Source organism: Solanum tuberosum, unplaced genomic scaffold (assembly GCF_000226075.1).
Source record: "Solanum tuberosum cultivar DM 1-3 516 R44 unplaced genomic scaffold, SolTub_3.0 scf00097, whole genome shotgun sequence".
In the NCBI taxonomy this organism is placed as follows: Eukaryota; Viridiplantae; Streptophyta; class Magnoliopsida; order Solanales; family Solanaceae; genus Solanum; species Solanum tuberosum.
The window spans coordinates 485,336-503,322 of record NW_006239022.1 but is presented as its reverse complement, the minus strand read 5'-3'; the positions used below and the strand labels follow the sequence as shown (position 1 = coordinate 503,322).

Genomic DNA, 17,987 nt, shown 5'->3' with positions numbered 1-17,987 from the left:
AGATTTTATTTTAACATAGCTGTAGTGATTCTGAAATGCACCGACATAAGCCTAATAATATGACTTCAGTCTATAATATTGTAGATCATTGTTAGAGAAAATTGCATAACAGTCAGAACATGCTACTACCAATTCTATTTTCCAATGAAACACAGTCAGAACATGCTACTACCAGTTCTATTTTCCAATGAAAATGGCTCCTACTCCAACTTCACCAGGCTTTCCTTTAGAACATACATCAACATTTCACTTAAATTTATGGAGTTCAGATTTTTCCCACTTGATTGTTTAAATCTGAAGATTTTGTTTCACCTTTTTCAATAATGCATCAGATATTATCTATCTACTTCCTATCAAAAGTTATACCAAAAAATATATAGTATGGAACACTTTATAGCTGACATATTAATTACTTCAAAATTTGCATTACACTTTGCCTTCAATAGTTTTCAACATATCACAAAGGGAATGCATTGCATCATCACTTGTTGAATGCTCTTAGACTAAAAAGATGATGCATAACTTTGGGATGAGCAAAATGATAATTTTCCCTTGGTAGTTCCACACTTGAATGAGTCGAAAAAACTGACTCATCAGTTATAGTATATAATATATTAAACAAAAATGAAATCATAATGTAGAAAGAGGGAAATCTAAATCTTGAATAATGTGGAACCAAAAGAATTGGAGGGGAAAATGATAGATTGTAATCACTTTGATGTCTAAATACCTCACACATTAAAATGAAAATGCAATATAAATCACCGAAACACACAAAAAACATAGTGAACGTCATTATTTTCTCCCTCCAAGATTTTTTTGAGTGTCATTGAAATAATGTAGTGTAATTGTTGCTACATTTCAGCAACAATTTAAGTATAAAACAACATCAAATTCAAGGTTAAATCAGACAAGTTTGAACATTCCATAGAAGTCTACCAACTTCAGAAACAAGAAATACTCCACAGATGCAATTCATTAGTTGTACAAACATACATGAGATAAACAGTCAAATTTTAATGGTATAGGACATATTCTCTAAGCAATGATATTTCACACATCCCATGTATTCCATTATGATCTTTTCAGCGTGGCTATCAATCAAGATTCTCAATAACACTCCTATACAAAAATTAATCTGCAGATTAAAGAGACTTCAACAACAAAACAGAAGAACAGAACAAATAGAAAGGTGTACATGACACATCAATTTATAAGTAATTGAGAGTTGGGGATGGGAAGTTTTGAAAATACAGCGAGTCCGAAGTTTTTGAGTTCAAATAACTCATTTGAATCCTAAGGCTATATACAATGTCATCTTTTGATATTTCACTGTGTTTGCAAGAAAACAAGAATAGAGAATGGGGATCAGTAACATTGAGAAGATGATATGTTCCATATGTACATGGGATGTTTGGAGGATATTTGAGCCAAATTTGGCACTTAGCCCCCTTGGCCAATCTATCAGATTTCACAAAAGACTATTTTATATCCATTTGGATTTTCTTTGGTAAAAGACACTTACATATGAACAAACCGTCCTCTAAATCTACACCCGAATTTGAATACCGACATGAATGTTGGTGTGAAATCCGAACAACAAAAGTGTCTAGTCATAAAAATAGATGAATGTAGTCATTTCAATATCGATTAAGCACATTTATTGCAATTTAGCAATCGCATTTATGATTTATTCATAGAAGTGCAAATTTACCTTCCTTTCCACGACTGTGACATTACTCGTGAAGTTGTAGGTGACATCTTGATCAATTGAATCTTTGTTCCAGTGCAATTCTTGTTTATTATCCTTGACAGGAATGAAAAAATCAACTAATAAAACGTTCCCAAAAAGATAAATTGAATCTTTAAGACCAAGCATGCTCACATTTACACAGGGTTAAGGCCCACAAACAAAAATGGAACAAGAAATCATAAAAAGGCCTATGCATCAAGTGTGTGTATATATATATATGCACACACATATGTAACAAGAGTTGTAGGGTATTATCATCATAGTTAAGCAACCCACTCTAGCAAACAAATTGATAGTAAACACGAATACCTAGTTTGAGCACAAAAGAGATGAATAGGTTTAAGGAAGATGGATACCCAACTTGAGCTTGAAAAAGATTTGGGTAAAAAGTGTAAACGAATCATATGCTTAATACGGTGATACCTGAGAAGATGAAGATATTTAAGAGCGTGGTATGTGTTGGGTTTTATTTACCCTGAATTTCTTACCATAAATAGGTTTTCCTTTTAGGAAAAGGTTTTGGATTGGCTAGTCCTTTTCTTGTAGGAAAAGGTTTAGGACTCTATAAATAGAGGTTTGTTCCTTCTAACTTAATCAGCATTCACAATGTAGTCTTAAGGGTTTTGAGAGTTTTGGTTAGAGGGAGAATTTGTGGGTCACAAGCTTGATACGTTATCACTTGTGTGAACCTCCCATGTATTCCGAGTGAATTGGTTGAGGTTATTTCTCTCTATATTTTGTACTCTCATATTTATAGTGGATTGCTCATCTTCTTTGTGGACGTCGGTCGATTGACCGAACCACATTAAATCTGTCTCTTTTTGTATATTTTTCATTTGTCTTCTTACTCATGGTTTTTAGAGGTTTGCTTTGCTAGCTTCCGTGTTACACCTGCTTATTTCGGTCCTAACAGTATGAAATTAAGGAAATATTACGTCTATTGTTTGTTTGGAATGTTAAAGAAGAAGATCGATGATTCTAGAACATGATATATCAGTATGAAATTATCAGAATAACCTTGGTCGTCCTCCTCTTCATATTTCTATCTAATAGAAATAGAAATTATTATATATAAAATGGTTTATGAGCATCAAAAAGCAATTACAAACTTCATAAAAATTTAGGATATAATCAAACTTCATCTTAACATTCTTATTTTGTGCAATTAATAGCAACATAATTCTTAGAGAGAACTAACCATGGTAATTTTCTTAGTGCAAAGGAATATATCAAAAAATAAATAAATGAGCTCACAGAATTTTGTGAGTGTAGGTTTGAATGCATGAGATTTTTGCAGAGTGAACCGAAGAAGATGAGCCCTCGTTCCATTAGTCATCAATCCGAACAATTCAATTTCAATCTCGGTCGAAAGGGCATAATCACTATAGACCTAACAATTGTCTATCTTCTATAGAAGGAATCTTGAAAGAGTTAAACAGAGAGAATACAGAGCTAGATTACAAAGTAATTGAATACACATTACCATGTTTGTTAAGTCATGGATAGCCTATTGTTGATAAACTATTTACTGGACCAGACAATAATTTATTATTTCTTAGATATAAATCTGCAACTATATAATTTATTTTTGCATATATGTGTGAGGACAACATAAATCTTTACATCATCAATTATAAAAAAAAATTGAGGGAAAGAATTAGACAGAATAATAACGATGTCAAACCTATATTTTAGTGGTAAAATTTAAAAGTTCGAAAAGAACTGGAAGAAATTTGTTGCAAAATTGAAAGAAGAACATACCTGGAATTCGTTGTTGTTGGAGTTGGAGTTGGAGCAAGAGAAATGGAAGAACTGATTCTTGTGTTGAAAATATTGCATCTATTTTGTGCTAAAGAGGAAGATGGAGTGTTCTAGAATTATGGAGAGAATGTATTTGTCAGGTTAAATTTACTATTTTACCCTTGGTCATCCTTGGTCTTCACCTTTCTATATAATAGAAATATATGATGATTTGTTCTTTTTGAACATGAATTTTATGAATTGTGCTAAATAATATATTTTATTTGTAGAAGTAAATTGGTGTATAGAAGAAGAAATTTGGAGCTAAAGGAATTAACGATAGAGAATTATAGAAGGAAATCAAAAAAACAGCTTAATGGATTAAATTAAATATTATATTATATTTATATATATAATCAAACATAGCAGATAACAAAGAATACCTGTGAGATGAAGCTGTGACATGTGGCAGCAAGTGGAAGCACTGTTGATGTGAGGCGGTCGGACAGTTTTCGCGCCTGCAATTCCAATCTTTTTTTATTTTGGATTCTTAATTTCTTTTGGACTCAGTTATTTTATTGAAGACTTTTATCTATATAAATATGCCATAGAAATAATTAGTAGGGAGCAAAATATATTTTGAAAGAGGAATATACTATGGGGCAAGATACTGTGAAAGGAAAAGTTATCAATATTTTATAGGGTTCTTTTCTTTTCCTTCTTTTCTTAGACATTAGTAGTTAAAGACCCTTGTTCTGGGCTGTGACTATGGGTAATTATTGAACATCGATTGTTTTGAATTAATGTTGGTTATCGCTTAATTTTTTTTTGTATTCTTGTTTTAGTATTTCATGATTGATCACCATAGAGATAAATATATTGTCTATTCTTAGACTCGGGAGACGAAGAGGTAGATAGACCAAAGAATACAAAGAGTTTGATCTATCCTGCATATCACTTGATTAGATTCGTGTTTAGGATTGACACCCTGACGAACACCAAACTTGGTTACAAAACAAGATGAAATATAAATGCTCGCCAATTGAGTCTGCCTATCCCCGCTCAACGATATAGTTAGACAATAAATTGGAGTAAACGATTAGAGGTCGGAAGACCGTGATCATAAAATCAACTTTGTAAATAAGTAATTTGATTACCGTAGTTAATTCTTGCATGAGATGTGAAACATGAAACTTTAAGTATGTTGCAGCCCTGGAATTTTCCAACCATTGTAAGTAATTTTATTATTCCATTCTTACATTCTTATTAGTTAAACACTTTTGGAACTCTTAAATAAATAATTAGACTAGTATAATTTAGTAAAATAGTTAATTGACAAGTTCTTTGGGTTCGATGATCCTGCTTTTTTAGGACCACTATATTACTTGCGCGACCACGTACACTTGTGTGTGCATTTGGGAGTAACAGTGTTTTCAATGAACTTTGATCTTGTGTTTTGAACTTTTAAGAATGATTTCTAACTCGTTTTCTGATAAAATTTCGTGTGTGAGTTCCTAAATCTTTGGGTATCATATTTTTCTATAGAATTTTCAGGATTACCTTTGCCCTCGAGTTTGACTTTTTGGGTCGATTTGGACCCAATTTATAAAATTAGCATTATGGGTGTCATTGTTCATGTTTTCTTATGGGGATCCTATATTTGTTTGTCTCGTGTGGATTCAGAGGCTCGGCGTAAAACAAAGGTTCAAGTCCCAATTTGATTTTTCCACTCTAAGGTAAGTTAACCTTTTTTATTCTTTTACAAAGTGTGTTAAATCTTGTTTGATGTGTCTTAGTGATTGATAGTAATAGGGAATGATGAAGGTATACATGTAGACTCATTAACGAGTAAACACCCGAATTTTGAATTCAAGTGTGTGGGGTTAATTGCACTTTGTGATCTATTATTGTGTAGTATGCCCATGAGTGGCCTTTGATGACTATAATGATTCCTTATTGATGATATGCCCATGATTGTTGCGGTTGATTAATTGATGCAAAACTTCTCATTCTCTCATCATGTTTATTTGCATTAGTACTGAAACTCTGTTATGAGATGACACTGTGTTAAAAATTATGAAAAAGAAATACAAAGAGGATATGATTTCGAGGAATGTGCCCCACGATGTGAGCGGATATGATGTGATTTCAAGGGATGTGCCCCACGCCATGGGTGGATATGATATGATTTCGAGGGACGTTCCTTGTGCCGAGGACGGATGCATGGATTGGTATTTCCCTCGCAGGTCCTGAGTGACCATTGAGCAGCGGTGTGTATCGATAGGGCATACATGCATTATTCTCTATTCTCTATGACATTTGCATTACATTGCACTTCATTATCATTGTATCTATGTAAGAATTGCTATTATTGTGGTTATTGAATCGGAAAAGTTGTAATGGTACTGTTGGGAGTCTGATGGTGTAACTTATTTGTCTTGTTATTCGTATTGTGTATGCCCTATGTGTTGGGAAAGGCAAGCACAAAATAAATGTGCACGACAGGGCGATAGCGGAAGAAAATCCAAGTCAAAACTTTCCCTTCTATTTGAACCAAGAGAAGACAAAATAATGCAAGAATAAAACTATTTGGGTAGCAAACAAAGCAACCAAGCAAGAAAATAAATCAACACACGAGACACCAAAGTTTAATGTGGAAAACCTCTTCGGTGTGAAGAGTAAAAATCACAAGGTCAAAGCTCCACTATAATCAACAAGAGTTATAAAAGTGTTCTCCAAAATGGTCACCAACAAAGTGCCAACCAATAAGCAACACAACTACAAGATAGCACCAAAAGCTAGAGAAACAAAAGGAGCTAAAATACCCAAATCACAGCTACTGTTCACGAGCTAAAATATAGAGCTACAGGACTCCAAATCACCCTATCTTAGTTCCCAATCAAAGATTAAGTTGAAAGGAACAAGCTGTCCAAAAATCAGCTCAATCGGATAAGAAAGGGAGCGGGAATCACGATCTGAAATTTGTTGCAAGGGTTTGTGCGAAAATCTGCACCATCTCACTTTTCTCTCTATATGGCTGCTCTCATAATCTTGTGATTCTATTCAAATAAGACCTAAAAGAAAGTCTTGCATATGCACCATAATATTGGGCTTATGGGAAAAAGTGGGCTAGACAAATTTGAGCTAAATTTATCCACAAAGGAAAGGAAGGAAGACCCAAAACCTTGGACTTTTATTTATCCACATAGGAAGGGAAAAAGGCCCAAAATCCAACACTATGTTGCTATTAAAATTACTAAGATGGAATGGATTCTGATATTTGTACAGGTTCTAGTATTTTATAGGTTCAGATGGTGTGTCGAGGTAGAGGGTGTTCGACACCACTTTGGTTATGGTCATAGTACATGTTGTTGTTTTGGTACTCACTCCCTTGTTTTTCTACACTTGTGTAGGCTACAAACCCCATTCATCCTAATCATCCTCTTGCATCAGTGCCTGAGGCTTACACTTGGGAATACGTGAGGTAGTTGTTAGTTGTGCCAACACACTCGACATACTCTTATATTATGTCTTTATTTTATTCTAGTACTAGAGACATTCAAACTCATTCTTTCATTGAATATGTATTACTATCTAGTACCTTGTAGACGTGATACCAGGTTTTGGGGAATGTTTTGTTTATACAATAGATTTTGCGATCTTCTTAGTTCTTTGTTTTCTCTCTTATTTTTATTTTTTATCCTTGTAGAAGGTTGTTAGGTTGACCTGTTTTGGTGGGATAAGACAACTTCCACTACACCAAATTTTTGGATCTTGATAAAAAGTCAATTTACGCCTTTTATCTTTCGCAACGCCTTTAAATATTTCAAATTTGATCAAATATATAATCTAGGTGAACATACAACTTCGTAGACACCCATTTGGCCAGAGAATCACATTAGAAACTCAACCCCAAAACCCGATGACAAATTTGGAAATTTCTTTTAAATTGGTTCACCCATAAGTTGGGGAACTCTCACGGGGAAAATGAGTCATTAATTGGCCTCCAAATCAAAACAATTATATAAATCTCAATTTCGGGTACACCCCCCCTTCCAATCCCAAACACAATTAAATCACTTTTAAAACAATGAAAGAGCGGAGAAATCATAAATAAAAGTTTAGATCTTTACCCTCACAATGAAATCTCAAAATCCCTTTCAAAATCTCTCAAATCGAGCTATGGGTGTAAGGTCACATTAGTGAAACATGTTCTCCAATATATTCCCATTCATATTATTTTAGAATCTCCCCTCCCAAAACTACTATTGAGTATATTAAAAGCTTGACTGTAGATTTCTTTTGGGGTTGGGACAAAGAAAGGAAAGAAATATCATTGGGCTCCATGGGAAACACTTAGTTATCCTTATAAGGAAGGTGGCATAGGGGTAAGGGAGCTTTCAGATGTTTGCATATCCCTCCAATATAAGCAATGGTGGAATTTCAGGACTAAAAGGTCATTGTGGGGGTAATTCTTAAGAGCAAAATATTGTCAAATGTCTAATCTTGTTGGTAAAAAGGGGAAAACAGGTCAGTGTATGGAAGTATATGATGAGAAACAAACATCTTATGGAGGCTCATATCAAGTGGAAAATTCATTTAGGAGTTGTCACTACTTTTGGTTTGATGACTGGTTGGGCAATGGGGCTTTAGTAAACTACAGAACTGACAATTCTAGGCCTAACATCATAAAAGTTTTTGTGAATGGTCACTGGAATGAGACAATGGTAAGAAAACATGTTCACCCTCTTTTGGTACCAAAGATTCTGAATATATACTACTTTTCAGTATTAGGAAGAGGTTCTGAATGAGGCAATTTGGGAACTAAATGATAATGGAGTATTCACTTGTTCTTACAGAAGAAAATCAAGTCAAAACTTAGCACCAACACTAAGCATAAGAACATTCCTTGGATGGAGTGAATTCTGATTTTTGTACAGGTTCTAGTATTTTGGAGGTTCAGATGGTGTGTCGGGGTTGAGGGTGTTCCACACCACTTTGTTTAGGGTCATAGTAAATGTTGTTGGTTTGGTACTCACTCCCTAGCTTTTCTACACTTGTGTAGGCTATAAACCTGATTCATCTGATTCGTTCTGATCATCCTCCCGCATCACTGTCTAGGCTTACACTTGGGAGTACGTGAGGTAGTTGTTAGTTGCTCCAACACACTTGACATACTCTTATACATTATGACTTTATTTTATTCTAGAATTCAAGACATTCAAACTTGTTGAATATGTATTATTATTTAGTGACTTGTAGACCTGACATTAAGTTTTGGGGAATGTTTTATTTATATTATGGATTCTGCAATATGTTGTTCTAAGTTCTTTGTTTTCTCTTTTATTTCTTTGTTTTGGTGGGATAAGATAGGTTCTATAACACCAATTTTTGGATCGTAACAAAAAGTCAATTTATGGCTTTTATCTTTCGCAACACCTTTAAATATTTCCAATTTGATCAAATACATAATCTAGGTGAGTGTACAACTTCGTAGACACCCGTTCGGCCAGAAAATCATATCAAAAGGTCAAACCCTAAACCACTATGTCAAATTTGGAAATTTCTTTTAAATTGGTTCACCCATAAGTTGGAGAACTCTTACGGTGAAAATGAGTCGTTAATTGGCCTCTAAATCAAAATAATTATATAAATCTCAATTTGGGGTCCCCCCACCCACCCTCAATTTCAATCCCCAACACAAATTAAATCATTAATTAAACAATGAAATAACGGAGAAATTATAAATGAAATCTCGAAATCCCTTCCAAAATCTCTCAAATCGAGTTTAGTTCTCGAAAAACGATTTAGAAAATTATTAAGTCATTTTGGAAAAAGTTTAATAAAGTTGTTAGGCTCTCTTCATTTAGTTGTTCGTCTATTTTAATTTACATATGGGATTTTGATTTGACACAAGATTTTAAAAAAGTTAAACAGACTTATAAATTCTTTAATCTCAACCTAAAGATATAATAAATATACTAAAATATTATTTAATTGTGTAGTCTTAAAAAATTATTTTTAAAAAAAGAAGAAGAAGAAAAGGACATGGAGTAATATTTTTTTAAAGGAATAGAAACAAAATTGAAGCAAGCATGAATCTTCCTTCGTTTCCATCTGTGTCGTCTTGACTCTTGTATGTATTTGTACTACCAATTCGTAGAAGTTGGGAGTTGACTCTTGTCTACCGATCTCCCTTTCCTCTCTTCGAACGGCACTAGCTTACACAGAGAGATGGGTGTTATTAAATCAGCGATTGCTGATGGGTTATTGACGTTTTTATGGGTTTTCTGCTCCTCTAATATTGGGGTTTCTACTTATTTCATAGCTTCTTATTTTGGTGTTGCCAATGAAATTGCATCCCTCTTCATAACTACCCTTATTGTTTTTCTTATTTTCTTGGTGTTTGGTTTTCTTGGTGATGTATTGGGTGGTGCTGGTTTCAATCCAACTGGAAATGCTGCATTTTATGCTGCTGGTCTTGGTGATGATTCTCTTGTCTCTGCCGCTGTTCGTTGTCCTGCTCAGGTTTTTTTACTTTCCTTTTCATTGGAATTTTATTGGTAGAGTGTTGCTAGGTGCAATGTGTAGCTGGTTAGAGTTAAGTAGGTATTAGTAATATATGAATTAGTTATGTGTAGGTGTGTCAAAAAAAACCCAAATTTAGGTAATCCATCAAATTTTCGTGGGTTGGGTTCAAAATAATATGAATTGGGTCCATGTCAACCAATTCTATCCTTAACCTATCTTAAAAGAATTTTCAATTGAACTCAATTTAATCTCTTATTTCAAACTCATTTAAGACTCTTTATTTGCATTGGTGCAACGTACGTAGGTTCCCATTTTATATCTTCTAGCATTTATCTATCTATTTGTAATTTTTTTTTTTATTTTCTTAAAGTTAAAATTCAGTTGCGGTTGATACTTGATATTAAATATATTAAGATTAAGCCGGTCAAATTGGACGGATCATGACCGAACCTAATTTTTAGCCTATTTGAGCCCAAAATAAATTTGAGCGGATCATGACCCAACCTGATTTCTATTTCAATCTTTTTTTAATTTCTTCAATTTTAACTCAATCAGCTTATTCGTCACCCCCTGTCATGAGTGAATGTGTGTTATTTTATGTAGATATTAGTTATGTAGAATTTAGTTATTTCACCTTCTATCTATAAAATAATACATAGAATTCCTCATAATTTATTTATGTATTAGTTATGCGAGTTTTTACATTGTCAACCAAATGTGTAATAATTTTATATTTGAATAACTTATTTTTCTGTCTACCTACTAAACGTCATATAAGTTATATGGAAATTAATACATGAATAACTTGTTTCTTATCCATCTATCAAAACGACCCCTAAACTTTTAAATTCATGTTCTACCGAATTGGTGCTAGAACTAGAACTGTTTGATTTGACAATGAAATTTAAATAACACAAAAGGAGGTGAATAGAATAAGCCCAATCCATTTTTGATCATTACAGGTAGTAGGTGCAGTTGCTGGTTCACTAGCACTCATGGAGCTTATGCCTAAACACTATCACCACATGCTTGACGGGCCTGCTTTGAAGGTGGATGTACAAACCGGAGCTATTGCAGAGGGTGTCTTGACCTTCGTAATCACATTTATGATCTTTGTCATTGTACTAAGGGGTCCGGAAAGTACACTTCTCAAGAATTTGTTGCTCACTATGGTAACTCTACCATTGGTACTTGCAGGTTCAAACTACACTGGACCTTCTATGAATCCAGCCAATGTAAGTAGCGTACCTTTTCTTGCATCTTGGAACATAATATATTATTTGACTTTTCCATGTTGTTCTTTTATGGAACTGTTTTTATGATTTAATACATTTAAACATATGTTTTTGGTAATTTCTTTCATAGATTTTGATCTGACTGTCTCCATGAGTCGACTGTTTAGTTTCTGCCGCTCGGTTTCTAGACTGGAGCTGTTGACACTAGTGATGAACAGAATTAGTTTTCCAGTGACTGTTCAAAGCGTAGAGAGGGAAATAGAAAATTAAAGTTTTTGATAACAAATTCTTTTCAACTATCTAAGTATTTGTATATTTTATGAAAGATTTTCACTTACATATCTGGGATCTCAGCCTTTGTCTATGCATAAATATAGCATATGGCAAAAAAAAACAATTATAATTTATAGATAGGGTTGATTTTGAACTTTTAGTAGAAACAATAAACTAGAAGAGTAGGATAGGAATGCAATCGCAATTTCCCAAGGAACTTCTAACAGTGCCAGTTCTCAAAAATAATTCTCAAGGAACATCCAATCTAACTTCAGTTTCATAAATCATCTGAAAAGGCCCTCTTAGAAGATTTATCGACTTCCCCATTGTAAGAATAGTCAGAATTTAATTCCCTTAGGGCTCGTTTGTTATGAGGGATAAGAGATTACTAATCACGGTATTAATTTTAGGATGAGTTTATCCCATGTTTGGTTGGGATAGAATTGCAGGATAACATATTCCAGGACTAGTTATCTCAGGATTGTATTGAGGGTGTAATAATAATCGTATTTTCTGCTCTATGATTTCTTCTTTTCCACTTTCTCTTTTCTTTTATTTCATTTTAGCACCTTCTTTAGCAGCTCCTCTTCTAGCTATTTAAGTAAAAAGTTATTGAACATGAAAATAAGGAAACCCCGTGAATTAAAGGAGAATCATTACTGGAAGGGAACTTTAAATCTGGATCTTTTGAAAACCAACTCTATCCTCATTCATCCTTCCAAGTTTACCTACATGCATTTATATTCTTTTGAAGCTATTCTGTGTTCTTTCGGGCTCTAGCAATCTTGAAACTATGCATGAAGTTTATGTGATCACAAACCTAGTGATAAATTGCAAGTGTTCACGAAAACAATGCTATACTTTCCCCTAATTTTCGCTTCTAATTGGTTGGACTTGTGACTGGCGATTTCAGAAGTCCACATTAAAGTTAATGATATCAGAGAACAAGTGGTATTGCTAATGCAGTGGTTACACTCAGAGAGACTTCCCTAATGGAAGTAGTGAAAACAAGTTTCATAAGTGGCATTCCACATTAACTCTTTGTTTTTTTAGAATAATGTTGTTTGCTTACTTACCAAATACTAGAAAATAATTAAAAACACTCTAAGGTTTTAGAAAAAACATTTTCCTTCGTGCCAAATACACCCTAAAATGAACAGTTGTTACTCTCTCTACAATCTTCGATTTCTAGTTTCTTTAGGAATTTATAACACCTAGTTAAGCATTTCTTTTTGACTGTCCAACTTTAATATTTTCCGAAATGCTGTCTTGCCTCCATATTACATCCCCGTAGCTTCCCCACATCACACCATGAATGAATTGAGGTAGTCTTGAGAAACTTGCTTTAGACTTTGCTCTGCATCTCAATCTTTCCATAAGAAATCGCTGTTCTGTTTTTCCAAAGGAGATGACCAACGCAAAACGGATGCCCTTTCTCTAATATTTCTCTATTAGGAAAACAGAGATGTGAAGAATGGTGCAAATAAAATGTGCCTATCCATGTATGAACATTAACCAATTGAACCTTGGTTATGCTTGTATTTGCCTCATACTATCATGGAATAAGGTAATTATTGAAAATGGATTTAGATGGCAAATATTAGCTAAATATGTCTAATCTATAGATTGATCACATTTCTATTGTTTCCCTTCGTAAGTTGTAAACATGTTCTCATTACTTATTTGTATTTTTTGTGGCCTGTAGTCTAGTTACAAACTTCTTGGTCGGTGTTAATTAAATAGTACTTTGTTTTTTTAGGTATCTTCGTTTACAATGTGGGGAACATAAGACCGGGAATGAGTTCAATCAAGAACCACGTCTTTCATTTTACCCTCATTTTCTATGAATGTGTTATATTAGAAAACATAGTTACGTGACTTTAGTGAAAGAAACAAGTCATAATGAATTATATGACCGTTTATGAAATTCACCTAAACCTGTAGCCATTTGTTTCTTTTTGGTGTTTCCTGCTCAATTTGTTAAATCGCCCCCATAACACGCAACTATTTGTTGATTTGCAGGCATTTGGCTGGGCTTACCTAAGCAATACACACAACACATGGGAACACTTTTATGTTTATTGGATCAGTCCCTTCATAGGAGCAATTTTGGCTGCATGGATTTTTCGTGCTCTATTTCCACCTCCAGTAGAGCAGAAGCAAAAACGGAACTGAATAAAATTATTCTGCTTCGATTCATTCTCCAGCTCCTATACTGTTGTTGTAGCTTGTCCACCATAAAATGATCTTACCACATTCAGTGTTCATGTACTATATCATTTTATGAAATTATAAAAGATAGTATTTTCCCTTTTCAGTGACCATTTTTAATACTATCATTCAGCTATTGTTGAGAAATGGGTAATGTTACGATTTTTTTATTGTCATTTACAGAATGGTTATTGGTGTTGGAAAGAAGACTCAGAAACCTTTAATTTAATAGTTAATAGGACACATAACACCAAACTTTCTTGCTAAACATGCTTCAAATAATGATCATTTCATTCCTTCCAACATCATCCTGGGAAGGCTAAGTCTCTGCTTCAACATGATAAGTGTTGAATGCCCAACATTTTGACAAAGTTAATTTCTTTATTAGTACTTCTTGATTTTTGGTGATGATATGACCAAGTAGCTGCTAAGTTGTATTGTATTGAGGCCTTTTTGGTTTTTGCTGATACACCACCACTAAGACATTATTAGGGTTTCGTCCATCTCATTTTATGTGGCATTATTTGATTTGACACGATGTTAAAGAAAAAGAAGAAAACTATTGAAATTTGTGATCTAAAATAATTCTTAGATATTTCTATGGTTGTTAATTATTTCATTAAGAGTACAAGAAGAATTTTATAACTAAATTGTTTCTTATCATGACACATAATTCTTTCTGGGATAGACCAATAAGGAAAAGATGTCACATAATTTTTTTTGGGATGTATCAATAAGGAAATGACGTCAGATGAAGGATTTTTTTTACCTTTTAACTTTAGTAGCTCAAGATTGCTGTTCTATTACACATAAATCATCATGAAATAGACAAATTTGTGAGGATCTCATTTCCCACCTTCAATTAAATATTGGTTAAGACAACAAAAATACACATAGAACAAGAAAACAAGAAAGACAAGTCTTTTAAAATACCAAAGCTAAAGAGAATCCAATCCATCATACTCTCTATAAATAGAATGAATGTATGTTTTAAGTATTGGCACAAAAAATAAGATGGATATTCTAACAATGAATCCAATCTCTATATTTGCAACATTTCCTTCTATTTCTGTGTCTTTTCTTGTACTGATAGTTTTCTTCATGAGCAAACTAGGAGCAAAGCAAAAAGGGAAAAAGAAATACCATCCAATTGTTGATTCTACGACGAAGCAGCTCATAAACTTTCATCGTATCCACGATCACATGGCAGATCTTGCTGCAAAATACAAAACTTATCGACTTGAGAGCCCATTTCGGAGAGAGATTTACACTTCTGATCCAGCTAACATTGAGTACATTCTAAAAACCAATTTCGACAACTATGGAAAGGTAGTATCCACATAAATAGTGAAATATAGTTAAACTGTTTGACTCTCGAAATTTGAACTGTACCATATAAACTGGGACAGAAAGAGGTATGAGCATATGGATTGACTTTAAAAAATGTTCGTGCAGGGAGATTACCATCATGAGATTCTAAAAGACTTTTATGGAGACGGTATGTTTACTGTAGATGGTGAGAAATGGAAAGAACAGAGAAAAGTTTCGAGCCCTGAGTTCTCGAAAAGGGTTATAAGGGAAGTTAACAGTGTTATCTTCAGCAAAAATGCAGTAAAGCTTGCTAACATCTTAGATGAATCCGCAAATTCAAAAGAAACAGTAGATATTCAAGTGAGCTACTTCAGCTTTATTAAACAAATCATGTCATGCTATTAGCTACGTACTTAACCATCATATATGTCTATTTTGTAGGATTTGCTTTTGAAGTCAAGTTTGGATTCAGTATTTCAAGTTGCTTTCGGGATTGAACTTGACAGTGTATGTGGTTCATGTGAAGAAGGGGCTAACAGCAGGGGCGGATTTACGTAGTATGAAGGGGGTTCATCCGAACCCCCTTCGTCGAAAAATTACACTATATATATAAGATTAAATTTTTAATATATGTGTATATATATAGTAGTGAACCCCCTGAACATACACCAAAGGCGTAGCTCAGTGGCGTTGGGGGTTCAGGAATTTGCTCTACTGCACGCGAGGTCGCGTGTTCGAATCCGGGCAGAGGCATTTCTTTTATCAGCTTATATTTTAGGCGTTTTAATTTACTTAAAAATATAATAATGCAGTCAGAAAATGATGTTTAGTTCCAAAAAATTAAAATGTTGATTGGGAATTTAGGATTTATTAGTTTAGTCCCTAATTATAAAGTCAAATATTAAAAAACCCTTTTCTTCTTGATTCGAACAGTTTAATCCGACCCGTTTATATCCGATTCGACCCGTTTAATTTATTTGTGGATATTATTTACGTGATAAATTTTTTTTTTTGAACCCCCTTGATGAAAATCCTCCCTCCGCCACTGGCTAACAGATTCATCAAAGCACTTGATGATGCGAGTGAAATGAGCCTTCTACGATACATTGATATGTTCTGGAAAATAAAAAAGACACTAAATTTTGGTTCTGAAGCAAAATTGAGGAAAAGTATGGAAATCATAGACGTGTACATGTATAAGCTTATCCGTAGCAAAGCTGAACAGCTTTCACAACAACGCGATCCCACCGTAAGTCGTGATCAATTGAACTTTTCGCCCTCTTTCTAAACAATTAAGTTAATTTGTTGATTGTGGACATTTTACAGGAGAAAGCAGAGAACATTATGTCAAGGTTCTGGCATTACTCTTCGACGAATCCAAAGTACTTGAGAGATATACTGATAAACTTCATGGGTGGTGGTAAAGACACAACAGGAACGACACTCTCGTGGTTTATTTTAATGCTCTGCAGGTATCCACATGTGCAGGAAAAACTGGCTGAGGAAATCAAAGAAACAACGAATACAAAAGGAGGCAGTGGAACAATTTCAGATTTTGGGACCAATCTGAAAGAAGAAGCAGTAGATAAGATGCATTATCTTCATGCTGTTCTTTCGGAGACTATAAGACTATATCCAGCCATTCCTGTGGTAAACATAAAAATACTTCCAACTTATTTTCTTTATCTCAAATTCCCCTGCTATTTCTAACACGGGGTTTACATTTCATGAATCCAGAATGCCAAAGTATGCCTTCAAGATGATGTATTTCCAGATGGATATAATGTGAAGAAAGGAGATATGGTAGCGTACCCACCATACGCGATGGGTAGGATGAAATACTTATGGGGTGATGATGCTGAAGAATTCAAGCCAGAACGATGGCTCGATGAGAATGGCTCCTTTAAGCAAGAAAGCCCCTTCAAATTTACTGCCTTCCAGGTCTGTTCACTAAACATATAAATTATAAACATCATGTTCCAATATGTTGCATAACGTTCAAATTAACTTCCAATTTTTCGCGCACATATGCAAAACAAAAAAGGGTATACAAATATACATACATGCATGTATTAATAATTAAAATCACACTCATTCTACTTTACTATTGTTGCACGCATTCATCCAACGACATAATCTTATTATCACCACGCGTTTAAATTACATCTGACGTGAAATATTATTGTTTGGATGCATACGCACACAGGCTGGGCCAAGGATATGTATTGGAAAGGAATTTGCATACAAGAACATGAAGATTACTGCTGCAGTTTTAATGCAATTCTTTGTATTCAAATTGAGTGATGACACAAAGCCTGTGAACTACAAAACTATGCTTCAGCTTCATATAGATGGAGGATTACATGTTCGTGCCTTTCGTAGAATCAATAGCTACTAGAAGCTATGTCAAGGAGAATAAATGGACTACCACACTGCAGCTGTATTAAAAATAATGCTTTCTCCATTTCAATTTGTTTTTCTGATTTTAACGAATTTAGAAAAATAAGGAACACTTTTGAATTTTGTGGTTTTATATTGAAGATATGTGAAATATATTAAAATGTATTTTAATCTTATGGCCTTAAACATGTCATGTGAAAAAATAGAATTAAAGAGTTGTCAAAAAAGGTTTTTCTTTCTTAAATGGACAATTAAGTTTTTTTTTTCTCACATACAAGTGACAATTCTAATGTAAACACAATTAAGTCACAAAGTAATCATATGAAGTCATATAAGACAGGTTAAAAACTCCCTTTTTTAAGAACTTAAATTGCATAATGACTTTATAATTCAAACTAAAAATATATACTGAACTGGCAAAACTGGTTACATTTTTTTGTTGGACTTGTATGCTTATTTACATTTCTGTATTAGTATTATTTACTTTAATAACCCAAAAGATCATACTTTTTCTCACAAACACAAGAAGTAAC

At 33.8% G+C, this 17,987-nt stretch overlaps 2 protein-coding genes and 1 long non-coding RNA gene across 3 annotated transcripts; 2 read left to right on the top strand and 1 right to left on the bottom strand.

The window, feature by feature from the left end:
- Positions 1 to 557: 557 nt before the first annotated feature.
- Positions 558 to 3,635, bottom strand: LOC107060769 (uncharacterized). The gene is made up of 3 exons (XR_001473514.1): positions 3,515 to 3,635; positions 1,715 to 1,807; positions 558 to 1,122 (listed from the first exon to the last, which is right to left on the bottom strand). It is a non-coding gene; the product is annotated as an uncharacterized lncRNA (long non-coding RNA).
- Positions 3,636 to 9,667: 6,032 nt separating this feature from the next.
- Positions 9,668 to 13,760, top strand: SIP1 (aquaporin SIP1-2-like). Its single transcript, NM_001288152.1, is given in 3 exon segments — positions 9,668 to 10,021; positions 10,987 to 11,259; positions 13,555 to 13,760. Coding segments are annotated over 3 exon segments (720 nt in total). The 5' UTR covers positions 9,668 to 9,727; the 3' UTR covers positions 13,708 to 13,760.
- Positions 13,761 to 14,691: 931 nt separating this feature from the next.
- On the top strand, positions 14,692 to 17,452 carry LOC102599484 (cytochrome P450 704C1-like). The gene is made up of 7 exons (XM_015309037.1): positions 14,692 to 15,072; positions 15,199 to 15,414; positions 15,496 to 15,608; positions 16,111 to 16,310; positions 16,352 to 16,704; positions 16,792 to 16,995; positions 17,261 to 17,452. The coding sequence occupies exons 1-7, from the start codon at positions 14,725 to 14,727 to the stop codon at positions 17,450 to 17,452; spliced, it is 1,626 nt and encodes a 541-aa protein (XP_015164523.1). The 5' UTR covers positions 14,692 to 14,724.
- The last annotated feature ends 535 nt before the right edge of the window (positions 17,453 to 17,987 follow it).